Source organism: Cyprinus carpio, chromosome A1, assembly GCF_018340385.1.
Source record: "Cyprinus carpio isolate SPL01 chromosome A1, ASM1834038v1, whole genome shotgun sequence".
Lineage (NCBI taxonomy): Eukaryota > Metazoa > Chordata > Actinopteri > Cypriniformes > Cyprinidae > Cyprinus > Cyprinus carpio.
This window is the reverse complement of record NC_056572.1, coordinates 31,103,915-31,121,190: the sequence shown is the minus strand read 5'-3', so window position 1 is coordinate 31,121,190 and position 17,276 is coordinate 31,103,915. Positions and strand designations below refer to the sequence as shown.

The 17,276-nt window shown below is 36.8% G+C and overlaps 2 protein-coding genes across 2 annotated transcripts; both read right to left on the bottom strand.

Annotated features, from left to right (window-relative positions):
* Positions 1 to 458: 458 nt before the first annotated feature.
* ugp2a (UDP-glucose pyrophosphorylase 2a) lies at positions 459 to 8,976 on the bottom strand. Its single transcript, XM_042762023.1, has 10 exons — positions 8,577 to 8,976; positions 7,890 to 8,017; positions 6,874 to 6,981; positions 5,227 to 5,412; positions 4,212 to 4,345; positions 3,120 to 3,444; positions 1,321 to 1,500; positions 972 to 1,214; positions 660 to 764; positions 459 to 583 (listed from the first exon to the last, which is right to left on the bottom strand). The coding sequence occupies exons 1-10, from the start codon at positions 8,590 to 8,592 to the stop codon at positions 476 to 478; spliced, it is 1,533 nt and encodes a 510-aa protein (XP_042617957.1). The 5' UTR covers positions 8,593 to 8,976; the 3' UTR covers positions 459 to 475.
* A 3,309-nt stretch (positions 8,977 to 12,285) lies between these two features.
* On the bottom strand, positions 12,286 to 16,595 carry mdh1aa (malate dehydrogenase 1Aa, NAD (soluble)). Its single transcript, XM_042762016.1, has 8 exons — positions 16,500 to 16,595; positions 15,164 to 15,260; positions 14,007 to 14,182; positions 13,725 to 13,847; positions 13,254 to 13,430; positions 12,970 to 13,083; positions 12,534 to 12,623; positions 12,286 to 12,416 (listed from the first exon to the last, which is right to left on the bottom strand). The coding sequence occupies exons 2-8, from the start codon at positions 15,225 to 15,227 to the stop codon at positions 12,294 to 12,296; spliced, it is 867 nt and encodes a 288-aa protein (XP_042617950.1). The 5' UTR covers positions 15,228 to 15,260; positions 16,500 to 16,595; the 3' UTR covers positions 12,286 to 12,293.
* Between the last annotated feature and the right edge of the window lie 681 nt (positions 16,596 to 17,276).

Sequence of the window (17,276 nt, the reverse complement as noted above, 5' to 3'; positions counted from 1 at the left end):
ATAACAAAGTATGTGTAACAAGGACTGTAAAATTAAAGTTACCTAATATTTATATAAATTTCATTAATCATTAATAGAATAATTCTAACGCTTTTATGCTCACTTGAGTTATTTGGTAGATAACAAAAAAAGCAACATTTTGAAGATCAAATTTTTTTTTTAAATCGAACAGATTATTTTCTTAAAGCGTCGTCTCCTGTTTCCATCCTCTGCCATTTCTTACACTTGTCTTCAGTGTTTTATTGAGTGAGCTACATAGCAGCAAAACAGTGTTAGAAACCCATTATATAATACAGCCCTTTGTAAAGTTCAGTCAAAAGCATTTACAGTAAATTCTGATTGTTTTCATACAGGCATTTAATGCTAATCCTCAGATGGACACACGTTTCCACACACACACACACACACACACACACACACATGTAAATGTCCAGGTGAAATGACGAATACAACCGTACCCCATTTTACAAAGGCCTCAGTGGTCCAGGATGCGCAGGTTTCCTGAAACGATTTTATTCTCCAGCATCGCTCCGGCTGGGATGTCGATTCTGTCTCCATGATTAGCGATAATGATAACCGTTCCCTGTTGTACAGAAACAACGAGTCACAATATGAACACACAATGTGTGCAAACACTCACAAAAATCAGACATCCACACCTTGAGTGTGACTTGTTTTCCGAAGGTAACGTCTCCTGAAACCGTCAGGTGATCCAGCTCCAGCATGTCTGGGATGCTCTCAAACCTTTTCAGGAAGTCTCGAACCTAGAAAGTTAAAAGAAATAAAAAAAGATAACAATAAAAAGATTATTCAAAAACTGCATATAATTAAACTTCCTGTCTAAGTGGGCGGCTCTTGTCCAGAATAAGCAGCACGGTGTCAAAGTCCTCAAAAGCTCTCTCTTCCTGTCTAAGTGGGCGGCTCTTGTCCAGAATAAGCAGCACGGTGTCAAAGTCCTCAGTGAACCTTACTTTAGTGAAGGAGCTGCCCAGTTTGACGTGAGGTGTTGTGGGAAACTCTCTCTTGGGGCTCATGGTCAGAGAGCCTGCGTTCATGCTGTACAGGTTAGACATGACCAGCAGGAGGTCCGAGGTGGTTTTGACGGGCAGGAAGCGGCTGCGGGGCACGTTGATGCCGAGCACGTTGTCGAAGCTCTTCATGGCAGCGCCCACAGCCGTCTCCAGCTGGATGACATTCAGACCGCCGTCGAGAGTCTGAGAACAGAACAGAACAGAATCAAAACAAAACAAACAACCACACAACACAACCAAACGTCCACACAAGCATTGTTCTCTGTAATGGAAAAGGCGTGAAGGTCACCTTAGGGTTGACAATGATCTCCATGTCCATGGCGTTCTTTTCGTGAAGCCTTTTAATGGCCGGCAGGCTGATCCACAAGTTGTTGGTGTTGAAGATCTTGAACTTGGTGACTGATTTAAACTCATCTACGCGATCTCCAGCAACCTGAGCTAACCCCAGCACCCTCACATCACCACACAACTATATAAACAACACACACTGAAACAAACACAGACAAAGAGACTGGACTTAAATCACACAAATACCTTGAAGATACACTCCCAGCGGCAATCTGTTCATGCTTCGCTTCGGGGTATAAAGAGGTTTGAAAGCACCCAGACAGGAATGTTCAATGCAATTGTGTTGACAGAGAGAAACAAGCTATAATTCTAGTTTCAATATTATTTATTCTTCAGTCATTATTCTGTAAATAAAACAAGTATCAGCTGAATAAAAGTGACCCATATTTGGTTTTTGACCAGTGATAATGGATAGGATTCATTAATTTGGACATGAAGCAGCACTGAGATCCCAATATCCCTGGGATCGAACCATTTAGGGCCTTCAAAATGAAGATTCCAAAAGAAAAAATTCTGAGGAACCAGAATCTAGAATCATACGGAGATATATTCTATACTTCTTGAGTTACATGTAGGCAAACTTCTGAAAAAGAATCATTATTGCACTCGGACAGGTGTGTTCAACTGTTTTGATAGAGGGAAACAAGACACATTTCTAGTTGCAACATTATTTGTTCTTCAGACCTTCAAAAGAAAAAAGCATAAGCTGATTGCAAAGTGACTCACATTTGGTTTTTGACCACTGAAAATGTATACAATTGAATGATTACATACTGAAAACACAATAAAACTCCAACATAACCATAAATGAACCAAAAAGTTCTTAAAAATTTTAAAAGTTTGTTAAGACCCCAAATCTAAAAGGGCATTAAGATTTAATTTTTAATACTTCTTGAGTTACAGACATGTAAAATTTGGTAAGAAAAACTAAAATTTGGTAAAATATACTAAACAAAACATATTTAACAAAAACATTTAACAATACCAATTTTGCTAAAGTCAACAGATTTTACTAATAGACTTACCAATCTCTGTGTAAAAGAAGCATTTGACGCTGCCATCTTTCTGTAGTCATTTTAACCCCCTGTAATTTGGCTCCAAATCTCAGGTGAAAATTTTCATTTTGACCCCACTTCAAAATAGTGGCTTACTCAGTAAATACACATCCATGGCATACTATTTTGGCTTTCATCACTATACATGTTTATCTTCCTTTAGAAAAAAGTCTGACAAAATCAAATTTGTGGGCACCTCACCACCTCTGGTTGAGCTGACATGGATTGACCCACAACGAAAATGACAGCGGTGAGAAAACAGCAGTTAAGAAAACACAGGTGCCCAAAAGTGGCCTGTGATGGCCTTTGATTTGACCTGCCATGCCACATCACAAAAAATAGGTGCCAGAGCATATCGTAATTTGTATTAAACATGCTTTCAATAAGAATTACAACTTCATTTTCTTCTATAAATCAGCTCTTCAGTTTCTTTATGTTTTTACTCATGGAGTAGTTTATCTACCTGAGCAAACTGTTTCAAACTCCCATACATACAACTTTGTTTTGATCTGATTTTGTTCAAAATGATGTCAAATCAGTCTGTTCTTCGATTTCGCCCGAAGTACATCACAGCCTTTAGAGGACCATTTCAATCAAAAACAGTCATTTATTAACCCTCAAGTCAATCGAAACCAATCTGAACTTATAAAATAATCAGTTTTGAAGAATGTTCATGCTGCTCTACTTTTGTACCCCACTGAACTCCACTCACCTTCACATCAGCTCGTGTCTTATCCGTGACCTCCATGACAAATTCGCAGCGTTTGTCGCTGGGCTGGCTCATCAGGTGGTTCAAGATGTGCAGGTCCACCGTGGCGCCCAGATTGTCAATGTTAGACACAAAGATGTACTCTTTCCCTTCCGCGATGAGCTTGTCCAGCAGGCCGGAGTTGTAGAAGCTGGTGTAGATGTCTCCATGCCCAGGCGGGTACCAGGCCTCTTCATTCTCACCTGTCAGGCCCATGTTAGTGGCCACTGGTAACAAAGACTCCTTATTGATCCTGGGATACCTGCGCAGGACAGGTGATAATGGAAAAGCAGTCAAAGCTGTGAACTAACAGGGTGAATCAATCTTTAAATATTAATACCTCAGTTACTGATGTTTTATTGTAAAGACTGATGTTCCCAAAAGCAGGTTAACAGTTTTTTGGATATTTCGATACATTTTCATATTTTGGGGTAATTTTTACAATATACCACAGAGTTCTTTTTTACGTTGCAATTAAGTGTTTTGCATCTGAAATATAAAATTTTATATTAAAAAGCACTGAAACAAAAAGATTTTCATGACTTTTGTTCCATTAACACTCCACTAAAATACTTAACTTGACAACAATCAAGTACAATATTTTCCAAAAGTCACACTGGCTAAAAATAGCAGTAAATATCAGTGAATAGGTCACATTTCATTATAATTTCAGAAATAATGTGAAATACTGGTTAAAATAAGTAAAAAATCTGAAACATTTAAGCACATTACTCCACAGCAAATCCTTTAAATTTAATTTAGATATGAACAAGAATGAAAACATGTAAGTATCATTTTAAACAACATCTATTATATCAGGCCTAAAAAAATTTATTTAAAGCAAAACTGAAAGGACTGGCATGTAGGAAATGTGAAATATTAATAAAATTATACTTCTCTCATTCTACGCATGTTTTGCACGCTTGACACTAATGGCTTTATATAAGTCACAGCATGTTTCAGATGATAAAAAAACAGGTTTATTCCATAAAATATGGCACGTTCATATTGCTCTCAGCGTGTGTGTACCTGCTCTGGTTGAAGGTGTGTATCTTGACGCGGTGATGTGTGTACTTCTGCAGGATCTTCTTGGTGTCTTCATCTGTGTTGAAGGAATTCATCAGCACCAGTGGCACATCTGCATTATACGACTTATTCAAATGCTGAAAGACAGACATTCACACAAGATCTTCCATTTGATACAGAAAATATTTTTTAATAAATGACTAAACTGATGTGCATGTATTTTGTGTGATATATCTTCAGTAACTTACTGTATGACCATTATACTAAAGCATCTGATTGCATAAAAGATGCATAAAAGTCTTAAACTCAATTGAACTCATAAACAAAGAATGCAAAATGCTTGTTGGTGTTTGTGTGCAGGTTATGTAGTAAATAGTCTGAGCCCTCATTTGATCCCCATTTTAATGTAAAGGGTGTATCATAGGTATTACATAAAATAGTATTTCTCAAGATATTTCTCTAAATGCCTGCAATTTTGTCATGTGGAAAAAACCTGATGTTACACAACTTTGGGGTAAACGGTCATTGACACAGAGGGAAACCTTTACCAAGGTCTGAAACCGCAAACACGGTCTTACCTCATCTTACACATTAAAGCCAAAAAGAAATGTCTAAACCCATGTACTTGACACATCATCCACTGTTCTGAAGATTATTAACTATTATGTTCAATTATAATTACTTATGCTCAACTCCACATACATCAAATGTTTGGGGTCAATACGATTTTTAGAGGAATTACTTTCATTCAGCAAGGATGTATTAAATGCATCAAAAGTGACAGTAAAGACATTTATAATGTTACAAAAGTTTTCTATTTTTTTTTAAGCAGCAGATGAGCATATTAGAATGATTTCTGAAAGACCATGTGACACTAAAGTCAATTTGAATTCAAATAGAAAACAGTTATATGAAACCATAATGCCTTGGTGAGTATAAGAGACTTAACATATACAAAATCTATAAAATTCAACAATCTCATCAGAGGTTTTCGCTGGAAACATATGTGATGTAATACCTCGATCTGCTGTACGGTCAGGTCCAGGAAAGTGTTTTCGTTGCGGACGCTGATGAGACTTTTGGGTCCTTTGCAGCCCATGCTGGTCCCCAAACCTCCATTGAGCTTCACCACAGCCAGCTTATTAAGGCTGGACGCCACATCGGCAGGAAGACCCTTCAACTTGATCTTCTCATAGGGCTGAATCTGTTGAGAGAAATACACACAAATGATTTATATAGGAAACACACAGATGCATTATTAATCACTCTCTCAGGACACAGAAACCTTGTGTGGAGTGGACTGAAGAAAATTAATTATCTGAAGTGTGCTTTCTTCATACTTTTCACTTGATTAGAAATGTACTGCAGGCCCACAATCTGGATTTATTAAAGGAAACCCCTTATGAAGATAACAGGACACACATTTTAATCAAAGGTGAGAAAGACCGCGGTTTAATTTTTTAGTGCAGGTTTATTTACTCCACTCAAACAGAGCAGAGCTGATGGACCTTCAAACTCGAAATGTCTCCTATCTAGCAAAGGCATTAACCTTGAGATCATGACATGAAGAGCAGAAAACTGTGAGAGCTACTGAAACAGAGTCTTGCAAACAGCATTCTTCTGTATGAATTATAAGCTGATTTGATTTGATCTCTTGGATTAGGGTCTGCTCTTTTGATAACAGCTTCCTGATGCAGACCTTGCACACACACACTGACCTCATGAACTAAAATTGTGTAAAGCAGTCGTCCTAGTTTCATCACAGCAGCAACTGTTACATGTCCACCAGTGTGACAAAACAAAACATATGAGACGTCGATCGAGAAAATGACACACACACAAATACTCAGCTGACCGATCAAGCATCCAGCCAGTGACTGAAATAGAACCATTGAGAATTATGCTACACGATTCAGTGCTGATCTAGACACAGACGTGGTGTTTTTTTCGTAATGGGTTTGATGACTCTCAATCTACTTGAGCTGATTTCAGATCATTCGTCCTGCTTTACTATGTGCTGTAACGTGAGTTTCACAACGGCTGGTTGAAAAGAAATGTCAGGCAAGCTTGTGGGATGCTGGAAGTGCTGTGCTATTCATAGTCTAACCTTCAGTGTGGGATTTGCAGAGAGGCCGTGGGTTATTTGGGGAAAGCATCAACAGGGAAATGTCATGGACTTGATAAACCAACCATACACATGCACGTTCTCCGCTATTCAGTGAGAATACTCCAGCCCTTCAAACAACTTATACTGATAAAATATGTTGTATTATATAAGGTAATAATGGTTTAAAAAGGACATCTGTCTAGGACTGTGCAGCTGAATTGCTCTATATGTAATGTGCACCTTAAATGTAGTAATCTAAAACTATTATTAAATTAAATAACATATATAACATATATAACATATATATATATATATATATATATATATATATATACATCTTCTGGGATGTATATTTTCACACAAAATATATAAATTTAATAAAAAAACATTTTGAATTTGAAGATCAGTGTAAATTTAACTTATTTTGTCTTCTGGGAAACATGTAACTATCTTCTTATTGCTGAAATATATGTATTTTTAAAGCTTTATTTTAATTTCAAATTCTTTATAAATCATCCGTAGAAGCCACACGAGGCATCAAGCACTCTTTGGTCTCACCGAGTCTTCGGGTGGTCTCTGGATCTTGGCCCAGTCAACAGATGGCCCCTTCTCCTGAAGGAAACGGTGAAAGAGCTTCTTGAAGCCCTCAAAGTCCTTCCTGGAGATCTGCAAGAGGCACAAATAACCATATTACAGATCAAATGTTCACAATTTCCATCCATTTTTACCTTTAGCTCTACAGTATAAAACGAATTTCAATATAATGTTAATCATTAAATTACTCACAGAAAAGAAAACTTTTTCTATTTGAAATCAACAAATCGAAATTAGTCACAGAAAGGCAAACGTTTGTGAGGATTTTGGGAAGCTTGACGCTAACTTGTATTAAACCTGGAATATTTTATTTTTAGTTAATGGTTTATTAAATTAATTAAATGCTTTGGAGCTGATTCAACACATGTCAGTGTGATTAATCAAATCCCTAATTTCCGGTATAACACTGTGCAGCATATAAGCATAATTAATACTCTGAAGAGTCTCCTTTAACCTTTAGACTAAACCTTCTGGCGATGCATCATGGGACGATAGGCTGTAATTAACTCACACCGCCTTCATTAAGTCACCGTTTCATGGGCTGCTGCATAAAAACTAATTAATGAGACTAACTGCATAATGTGTGTGCCGTCACTGCTCACATTAAGAGCAGTTTCATTGGGAATAAACATCTTAAACAGTTTTCCAATCTGTGCATAAGACTCAGCTCATTTTCAATTTGGTATAAGCAAATATTAATGGGTCAATGATAAATAACAATGTCTTCTGATATATATTTTTTTAAATGCATGTACCAAAATATAAACATTTTTATGCATGTTAGTTCCATGCATTTTTGAAAAAGATTCATTCTAATTCTAAAATAGATTTAATGTGTTTGATCTAATGGCTTTGAAATTGTCAAGTGGTACATACGTGAGCAGTGGGTTAGACATATACATGCAGTCAAGGACAGAAGCACCACTGGAACGTGTTTGTCACCTCAGCCGAGAACATAGTTTGCAGGACAAGGGTCTTACCTCCGCCTCTGATGGCTTGGCAGTGGTCAGCAGCTTCTCCAGCTCTGTGAGCATCGAGTTCTCTTGCTGCAATCTCAGCTTCTCCTGAAACTCCACCATCCCTGCATTAGGACTGTTTCTATACAGATCTAGACACACATGCAAACACAGGGAAAGAAAACATTACTGACAACAACCTTAAATGTTGTGACGACATCGCAAATGGTCATTATTTTGATTCTTGAGACTATTCTGTTCCACCATGGTTTTTGGTAACTGGCGTATGATTTAAAGAATTCAGCTAGAATGTCTTAATGTTTTATAAACAAATATCTAATACTAACATTGAAATTTTACTTATTAAAAAAAACAAAAAAACAAAATTAATTGATCATTTACCAGAAAATAATAATTGAGCACCAATATTAGTTGATAATTAAGCAGCAAATCATGAATTCTAAAGGATCAGGTGACGTAATTAAGCTTTGCTTCACAGGAATAAATTACATTTTAAAATATATTTAAACAGAAAATAGTTATTAAAAAGAATAATATCACAATATGACTGTTTACTGTATTTTCGTTTAAACAAATGCTGCCTTGGTGAGCATAAGACTTCTTTCAAAAACAAAACAAACAAATAAATATTCCAAATGTTGACTGGTATACTACATTATTTTTTTGTAAGGCTATGAAGGAACCACTTACCAGCAACAAAAGACATGATTAAAAACTTCTGACAGCTCTCAGACTTAAAAACCAGTATATATCAGTCCTGAATTGAATTCAGCAGTCCAGAAAGGTCCGAATCACCAAGCTAATACTGTTAAACAGTTTCTTCTTTTGCACTAGTCAATGCAGAGGAAGCAGTTGAAAAGATGATTTGAGTAACTCAGATCTACTTAAAAAGAATAGCTACTAAAACGTTAGTGTTCAAAACAGTACAACCAGCTCCCAGCATCCGAACCCTGTGTACAGCTTAGGCTCTTTGAAGTCAGATGAGATTTCAGACAGATTCACAGACTGTCGTGTCATGCACAGGACACCCGATCAGGGCTTTGTAACACACCACTGAAAGAGATGCGCAGAGAGATACAGAAAGCGCACCATTCTTTTAATAAAGTCCAGCACTGCCCACCCGTCACGTCACGGAAAAAGTAAACAAGTCCAGAAACGGTGAACAACTTTTGTAGACACTGTATGTATGTGGCAGGTGTATTAGGCTACTAGTCACTTCCAGTGTAGGGCTAGTTACTCATTACTAGTTACTCCTTTCAAAAGTAATATTGTTACTTTACTTATTACGTTCCAGCAACAGTAATTAGTTACACTACTAGTAACATGTTGTAACTGTTGTTGCCCACCACGACTTCAAGGGAAGTCGTGGCTAATGTTAGAGAGTCGGACTCCCATCGAAGGGTTGTGAGTTCGAGTCTCGGGCTTTCAGGAATTGTAATATTGCATGTACAGTTCTCTCTCCACCTTCAATACCATGACTTAGGTGCCCTTGAGCAAAAGGCATCGAACCCCCAACTGCTCCCCGGGCGCCGCAGCATAAAAATGGCTGCCCACTGCTCCGGGTGCGTGTTCACAGTGTTGTTCACTGTGTGTGTGCACTTTGGATGGGTTAAATGCAGAGCACGAATTCTGAGTATGGGTAAAATCAAAATCCAAACTCTATCACAATCAAACACAAACAAAATCCACATTGGATCGCTGTCAGAATTTATCACAAACACTCAATAGTGACAATCAGGTAGAAGTGTTGTATTAATCTCATTCATATGTAGCTTGAAGCTAATTGTAATTTCTCCATCACCTAACAATAAATCAATCAAATCACAAAATCACATAATTAACAAAGTACAACTTTCAAAAAACAAAAAATATTATTGAAATATATAAAACAAATCACACATGATGATCAGAAGGGTGTGGGTGGGATGTAATGCCGTTGTAAAGTAAAGTCTCAACTTATTCAGTGTTCAGATCATCTTTTTCCTGACAAAATCAATATAATGCAATATTTCTATCTGCTGAATGTAAGCTTTTCCATATTCCAAGTTTGCCTGCTGCACTGGGGACATCACATGCAAGTCATGAAAATTATGAACATAAATCTAGAGATTATTTGATTGTTGGATTTTAAATCAGTGGGGTTGAGGCATCAAAAGTAATTAAGTAACTAAACTGTTTTATGGATGGTAACTGCAATATTATTACTGAAATATTATTAGTAATTAGTTACACGACGAGTTACTGCAAAATGACTTTGGTTCAACGCAAAACAAATGATATTAAATAAATAAATTGTCTGCCGCTTTAAATGCTTTAAAGGAGGAGGGATTGATTTGCTGTCAACGTTTTAATCATTAATTAGCTAGATTTTTAAAATATGTTTAGTTAAGCTGTGTCGCATTTAGAAAGAATTGTAAAACTTTATCGTTATTGTCCTTGGTGTGAACAAGCCTATTATAAACCATTTATTAAATATATGTTAGTGAAGATGTGGTCTATACTCATTCACATTTACCCCAAGCCTTACCAATCATGAATTGCTAGGTTTTTATTTTATTATATTTTTTTGAACAGGCTAGTTCCTCTTGTGTTGTTTAGTGAAGATGTGGGCTCTACTCATTCACATTTAGAACGAAATATCTTCATCGTTATTGTCCTTGTTAGACCTATTATTTGCCATTTATTAAATAGTGCATTTCATTTGTATAGCTTTTGCCGTTGTTTTAGAAAAGACAGCAAGCCACTTAGCGTTAGCCATTTTACTAATCAAGGTCGTTTTAGCCGCTTTGCAATTCTTCTAGCTCTTTTAAACGCCTGTTTAAATGTTTAAAAGTAGGACTGGAAGTTTGACTGATACAGCACACAGCTATTACATGAGGGGGAGGTAGCTTTTCTGCCTTGAACATTGACCTCACTGTAACTAGCTGCTTCTGTCAGAGCAAAGTCACAGACATCCAGGACTGTGTCATGAACTTTGCCATACAAGAAGAGCTCAAAGGTCATCGCCGACCGCTTGCAAGCAAACACAAGCGCACTGCCCACAGCTCGAGGTTTTCAGGGGTTGGGGAACTAATACTCAAGCACAACTAGACAGCAGACAGGCTTGCTTGCTCATTTTGACAAGCCATGCGAGAATACTCACGTCCACTGCTACACGCTGTTTCACGGGCGGAAGTGGCGCGTGAAATCGATGTGAGGGTATGAGGTTTGTTCATGGACCAATCAGAGCAGGGGGCGGTCTGGCTCGACCAATCAAATTCCAGCCACTTGCGTTCTATTCGTTGATGGCGTAAACATGTGAAACAGCGTCATCTCTTGGCTGTGGTTGTAACATATACACTTTTATTTATTTATTTATTTTCTTGTGTTTTACTTTTTACTTGTATGTTTTATCCAACCGAGAGTGCTTTATTTAGTGTATGACAATTATGCAGGAATATATGGAAGTCCCTCTTCCATCAAATAAAAAAAGTCATGCTTTAATAAATCGTATTTAAGCTAAAGTCATGAGTAAACAAATCGATATTCTGACATACTATGTTATATTTATTTAATGAAAAGTCGAAATGCACATAAATACTTTTATGTCGTATTTTATAGCATAATTCTAACCTCTTGTTAATAATCATGACTTGTCATAATATATATTTTGTCAATTTATATATTGTCACATATATATATATTGTCATAATTTAGACTTTTAATATCGTAAATGTGACTGTCATAAGTTTTAATCACAATTATGATTTGTCAAAGCATTACTTTTTCTTAAGTGGCAGAAATGGGCTTCCATGTGTTTATTATGCCCTTTGACCAATGAATTACCATTTCTCAATCTTTATTATATAACGATCACTAAAATAATCGATATATAATTTATATTCACTGTAATAATTTTCTAGGACACTTCTAGGCTTTGAAATAAGTTTTAAAATGAATTCCCTGATATATAAAGGTTTTCATTCAAATAAAAAAATCCTGGTTTGCTGTCTACAACGAGGAACCTTAATATCTTTAATCAAAAAAATTCACACCTAATAAATGTGTGCATTCAGAGCTAAAGATGAGATGGGCATGACAATACAAATACACAACAAACATTAATTTTCCACATGGCCTTTTATTGTTTTATGACAGATGATTGTTATTTTGGTCCGGACGACTATGTGCGTAACAGTTTTATTTGGAAATGTTCTTCTTCAGGTGCACACCCACACACACAAACAAAAATAAGCAAAATAAAAAAACTCACACACACAGTAAAAAACAAAAACAATGGCATACGTTAAGAGACATGAATATCCACACACGCACACGGTCAGCTATGAAATCTACAGGACTTTACAGTCGGGGATTTAGGGACTTTGAAGAGTCTAACGGCTGCCGCGTTGTTGTGGAGACATCAAGTCACGCTCCAAGGAAGGTGAGTGCTGTGTCTCTCTCATCTACCAGCTCAGCGGCGGTGCCATCCATCTTACCGCGGGAGAAATCATTTATGGAGAGTCCGTCAACCACCTTCCAGGTCTTGTTCTGTTGGGGTGGAAAATATTAGTACTTACCATAGAGACCTTATATTTCTTTGATTTCTTTTTTAAATTTAATTTCATTGTGTTTAGGAACTTAGAACTTTCAGGGATGAAGACAAACCTTGATCATAACAGGGAAGGAGTACATGAGGTCATTAGGAACCCCATAGGAATTACCAGTGGAGTAGACGCCCATAGACACCCACTCACCCTGTTAGAGACACAAAAATAATTAGTTAGCATTAACCCTGTAAAGCCTGATATATGAAATCAATCAAATTTGTATTTTTTTTTTTTTTTTTTACAATACTAAAAGGACATTCCTTGCTAAAAAAATAAATAAATACAAACTACCAGTTAGATGTAGATTGTGTACAGCAGATTTTTGCTCATGTGGATTTTGAGGCTTTAGAAATGTGAAATTTGATAATGTAGCCTTGACAAAGAAATGATTAGGAAAACTGGAAATGTTTGAATCTTCCACTCCACTTGTAACCAGAATCTAATAACCTAGACACTCAAATGATCTCCAAAGGGTTCACGTGGTGCAAGCTCACATCTGGAGTGCCGAACCAGATGTCCCTCATGTGGTCACAGATGGCTTTGGCAGCTGACATTGCACTGGAGAGCTTCCTGGCCTTGATGACAGCTGCACCTCTCTGCTGCACCGTCTGGTGTACAACGAAATTAAAAGAAAACAAAATTTCAAAATTAAAGCAATAATCAACAAAAGGTCAATTTGAGAAATACAGTCACATTAGCACAGTTTCAGCTACATTTTGTGGGTAAAAGGTCCATTATTTCATTTTAATAACTCCACAGGTTCAGATGTCAGACTTACGGTGATGAAGTCACCCTTCAGCCAGCTTTCGTCATTCACTGCATCAAAACCTGACATCTCCTTCCCATGATTGTTCACGATAGCATGGTGCACATCTGGGTACTGAGTTGAGGAGTGATTTCCCCAGATAATCACATTCTTCACACTGTCAGAGGGCACACCAACACGCATCGCCACCTACAGGCATGGACGAACACCGCAGGTGAGCTAAGGTCTTGTATGTACAATGTGCACCAACAATGTCAACTTCAGACAGCTAACAGTCCCTCTAAAATGAGGTCACTGTATCGGTCTTTGAACTACTCCAGAGTACATAACTAGATATGGCTGCTCTAGAACTAAGCTAGATACGGATGATGGACGATAAAAAAGCTTGGTTACCTGCAGCACTGGAAAGCACAAAGACCGAGTTAGAGAACTTCAATAAAGCAGAATAAGAACTCAAGGTGAATGAGGCGGTGGGGTTCGGACCTGAGAGCGGGCCCTGTTATGGTCCAGACGGGTCAGGCAGGAGAAGTTCTCCTTAGGAATAGAGGGAGCTGATTTGGAGGCGATCAAACAGTTGGTGTTGGCTGGGTTTCCGACAACTAGCACCTATGAAATAAAACCAAAAGTGAACGGCAGAACAACAAACACCAAAAACTGACCAGTGACTGACTCTAAATCAAAAGCCAGAGGCTAGAAATCTTTGAAAATCAGAATTCAGTTGCACATAAACTGATTCAAGCTGCATTATTTGTTGCAATCTTGTACCTTGACGGTCTTCTTGGCGTATTTCTCCAGTGCTTCACCTTGGGTTTTAAAAATGGCCACGTTAGCCTTCAGTAGGTCCTTCCTCTCCATGCCCTCCTTTCTGGGCATAGAGCCCACCAAGATAGCAGCATCAAGATCCTTGAAGCCCACCTCAACCTTATCAGTGGGAATCACCTCTGTGAAGGAGTAAGAGAGAGAAACGGAGTAAGAGACAGAGGGGTACAGAAAAACTTATTTCACAGGAATTTTTAATGGCAAGTTTTTAAAGATCGTGAACTTATTAAAAAATGCCCAGCTATTTTTACTATTTTTTTTTTGAAAAAGGAAATTGATTATATTTTAATATATATTATAATTAATCTTTTTAATACAAAACATTTAGCTAAATATTTTCATGATAAAAAAAAAAAAAAACACAATTTATAATTAAAACAAATCATTAAAACAAACTTAAACAAGTAATCCAAAAAACAACTTCATTTCTAAGAAAACTCAAAACCATAAAATCATATAAAATGCAATTATAACACTAAACTAAAACTGCATATGCAAACTTTTAGCATCAGTATTGTGAAATACAGCCTCATTATGTCTGTACCTAGACTATTATTTCTCAGGAGTATATGCTGACATTATCTCTTGACACTTTCATCTCCCATTGGCGATAATAACCTAACAGGCTATCAACATTTACAAAATTTACAAAATTCATTAAAAAACTATATAACAAAATTTAGTACATCACCAAAAACAACAAAAACCTACAAAATGTGACAGAACTTGTTCTTTGGCCTCCTCCTCTCCGCCTCCCATTGTTGTGGCACCATCACGTTTCTCATTGGTCCGTGACTATCCTACAACATGAGCCAATAAGATCAGTCTGTGCCGGTAACACCTCCCAACTCCTCAAATACAGTGAAAAACATGCTATTTTCTGCTGCAGACCTCTTCTGCAGAGTCATGCTTGCTCTTCTGTATTTTAATACATTCCTGATGTTGGCTATAAATAACACAAACCATACAACAAAAAAACATATAAACAGAATAAACCAATTAAGAGTCCAGTGAAAACTGATCCACATCTACCTGATGTCCTATTATAATCATTCACCGAGATAAGGTCTAAACTGATTAAATCAAGAGAAGTAACCCCTCACCCCTCAGAAGTGGAAGAGCACAGTCCTGCAGCTCCATGACGACTCCATCCAGCACGGGCAGCATGGGAGTGATATCCAGAAGCACCAAGATGATTGGCTGACAGGGGAGACAAACAATAAGCATGCTACACTGCATCAGCCACTGACCAAAAACATGTTCGGAATGGACTACTTGCAGTACAACATATACACTTCACACCACACATTCTAAACAATCGTACAATCTGTAACCGTCCTTATATAACTGGATCCAGCATAACATTATTAGATATAATAATCTATAATAGATAGATATAATGCAATATATGCTAACATACTTTAAGCAACTGAGTTGCACAAATACATATACAATTGATTTTTTTTTTTTATACACTACTTACTAACCTTTTCTTTTCTGATAACTTGCTAATCATATTTGAGAACTAACATTTCAACATTGGCTTTGGATAAGCACCAAAAATTTAATAAATAAATGTATAATTCTAAAGAAATTTCAAACACACACACACACATATATATATATATATATATATATATATATATATACATATATATACATACATATATAAAATATATATATAATTTTTATATCATAATATTTTTGTTGTTAGATTTTAAGATTTTAAGTATTAATAATGTTTTTTTTTTTTTTATTGTAAGAGACAAATGATCCCAGCTAAAAAATGTGTTCTAGGAACGTAAAACTTATGTTCCCAATAAGGTACGAGTGTTCAAAATCTTTTTTTTTTTTTTTTAATGTTTCAAAACATGTTTTTTTTTTTTTTTCACGATTATACGAATGTTAAGGGAACATTCTAATTTACCATTTTGAAAACATTACGGGAATCTTATTTTTGAATGTCCCTTGAACATTCTGAAACATTTTAAAAGACGAGAAAACTTTGAACGAACATTCTATTAACGTTACTGGAAGAATGTTTGTTAAGAACTTTGAGAGAACACTGTCAGAACGTTAGCCAGATTTCTGACAACCTGAGATTCGGCTATTTGTGTCAACTGAATTATCGGTTATCGGTTATGCAAACATTAATCCGCCGGTTTCTAATGATCGTTTCCAAACAATAATCTCTAAATGGCTAAATATCGGCATTCAAGTGTTACATACATGCATGCATGCTCACAGTACATACATTAAATAAAGAAAAAACAATAATTTAATCAAACATTAACACATAAAACAATAACAGAGTCGCATATTTTAATCACACATTCTTATATAACACAAGAGCACGGTTTAAAATCCAGTTTGCTCCACTTGCGTTTCCCCCCCAGAGTCCTATTACGCAATAAGACAGCCAGCCAGTCTCTGTCTCACCTGGTCCTTGCCGAACACATCTCCTTTAGCAATGCTGTACAGCAGAGAATAAGCGATCTGTCCGGCTGCGCCAGTCACCAGCACACTAATCGTCCCAGCCAAAAACAAAACAAAAAGTAACTAACCCTACTCAAAAACAATACCAAAATATTTAAACAAATCCACATAATTCTCCGAGGAAAAGATCTGACCAACTGCACATAATGGTTTGAGTGAATGGAAATTCATTTCTGTGTATATTCTAATATAAAGAATGAATGAAAGAGACGGTGCAGCAATTGATGCTCGACGCGACGCACTGTAACGTCACTATGCGCGCGAGACTGTAACTTCGACGTAAATCAAACGCTTTAAGTATTTATAATTTGACGGAATTGCAACAAAATAGTAACGTAACAATGAGTACAAAAGATGCCAACTCTGAGTTAGTTGCACCCACTCCACAAACGCGGAAATGGCGGTTTATTGTTTATACGAACTGCTTCAAAATATTCATTATGAATCATTACGTGGCTCATTACCACAGAACTCACATTTAAACAGATTTCGGAATCTAAATCTCATCTAAAAGCGGTCAGATTAAACTAATCCGTCATGCTATGCACGAATCGGTGCGAATTTGATTTTATGCACGAAACATTGCGAATATGATTTGTGCTGAAATACTGTGCAGGACTAAAACGGAAGGATGAGAATCTCACCATGTTTCAGATCTGATTGTGCGCCAAAGATGTGCTGCTCTGCCTCGGACTGGACGGATGGGTCACCTCTATTCTT

Coding starts and splice junctions, on each gene's coding strand:
- mdh1aa (XM_042762016.1), bottom strand. CDS start 15,227: ATGCTGCCCGTGCTGGATGGAGTCGTCATGGAGCTGCAGGACTGTGCT. Junction 13,084..13,253: donor TGAAGGGTGACTTCATCACC/GTAAGTCTGACA, acceptor GTTGTACACCAG/ACGGTGCAGCAGAGAGGTGC. Junction 12,624..12,969: donor TCTGGTTCGGCACTCCAGAT/GTGAGCTTGCAC, acceptor TGTCTCTAACAG/GGTGAGTGGGTGTCTATGGG.
- ugp2a (XM_042762023.1), bottom strand. Junction 1,215..1,320: donor AGATCATTGTCAACCCTAAG/GTGACCTTCACG, acceptor TTCTGTTCTCAG/ACTCTCGACGGCGGTCTGAA. Junction 584..659: donor GAAAACAAGTCACACTCAAG/GTGTGGATGTCT, acceptor TCTGTACAACAG/GGAACGGTTATCATTATCGC.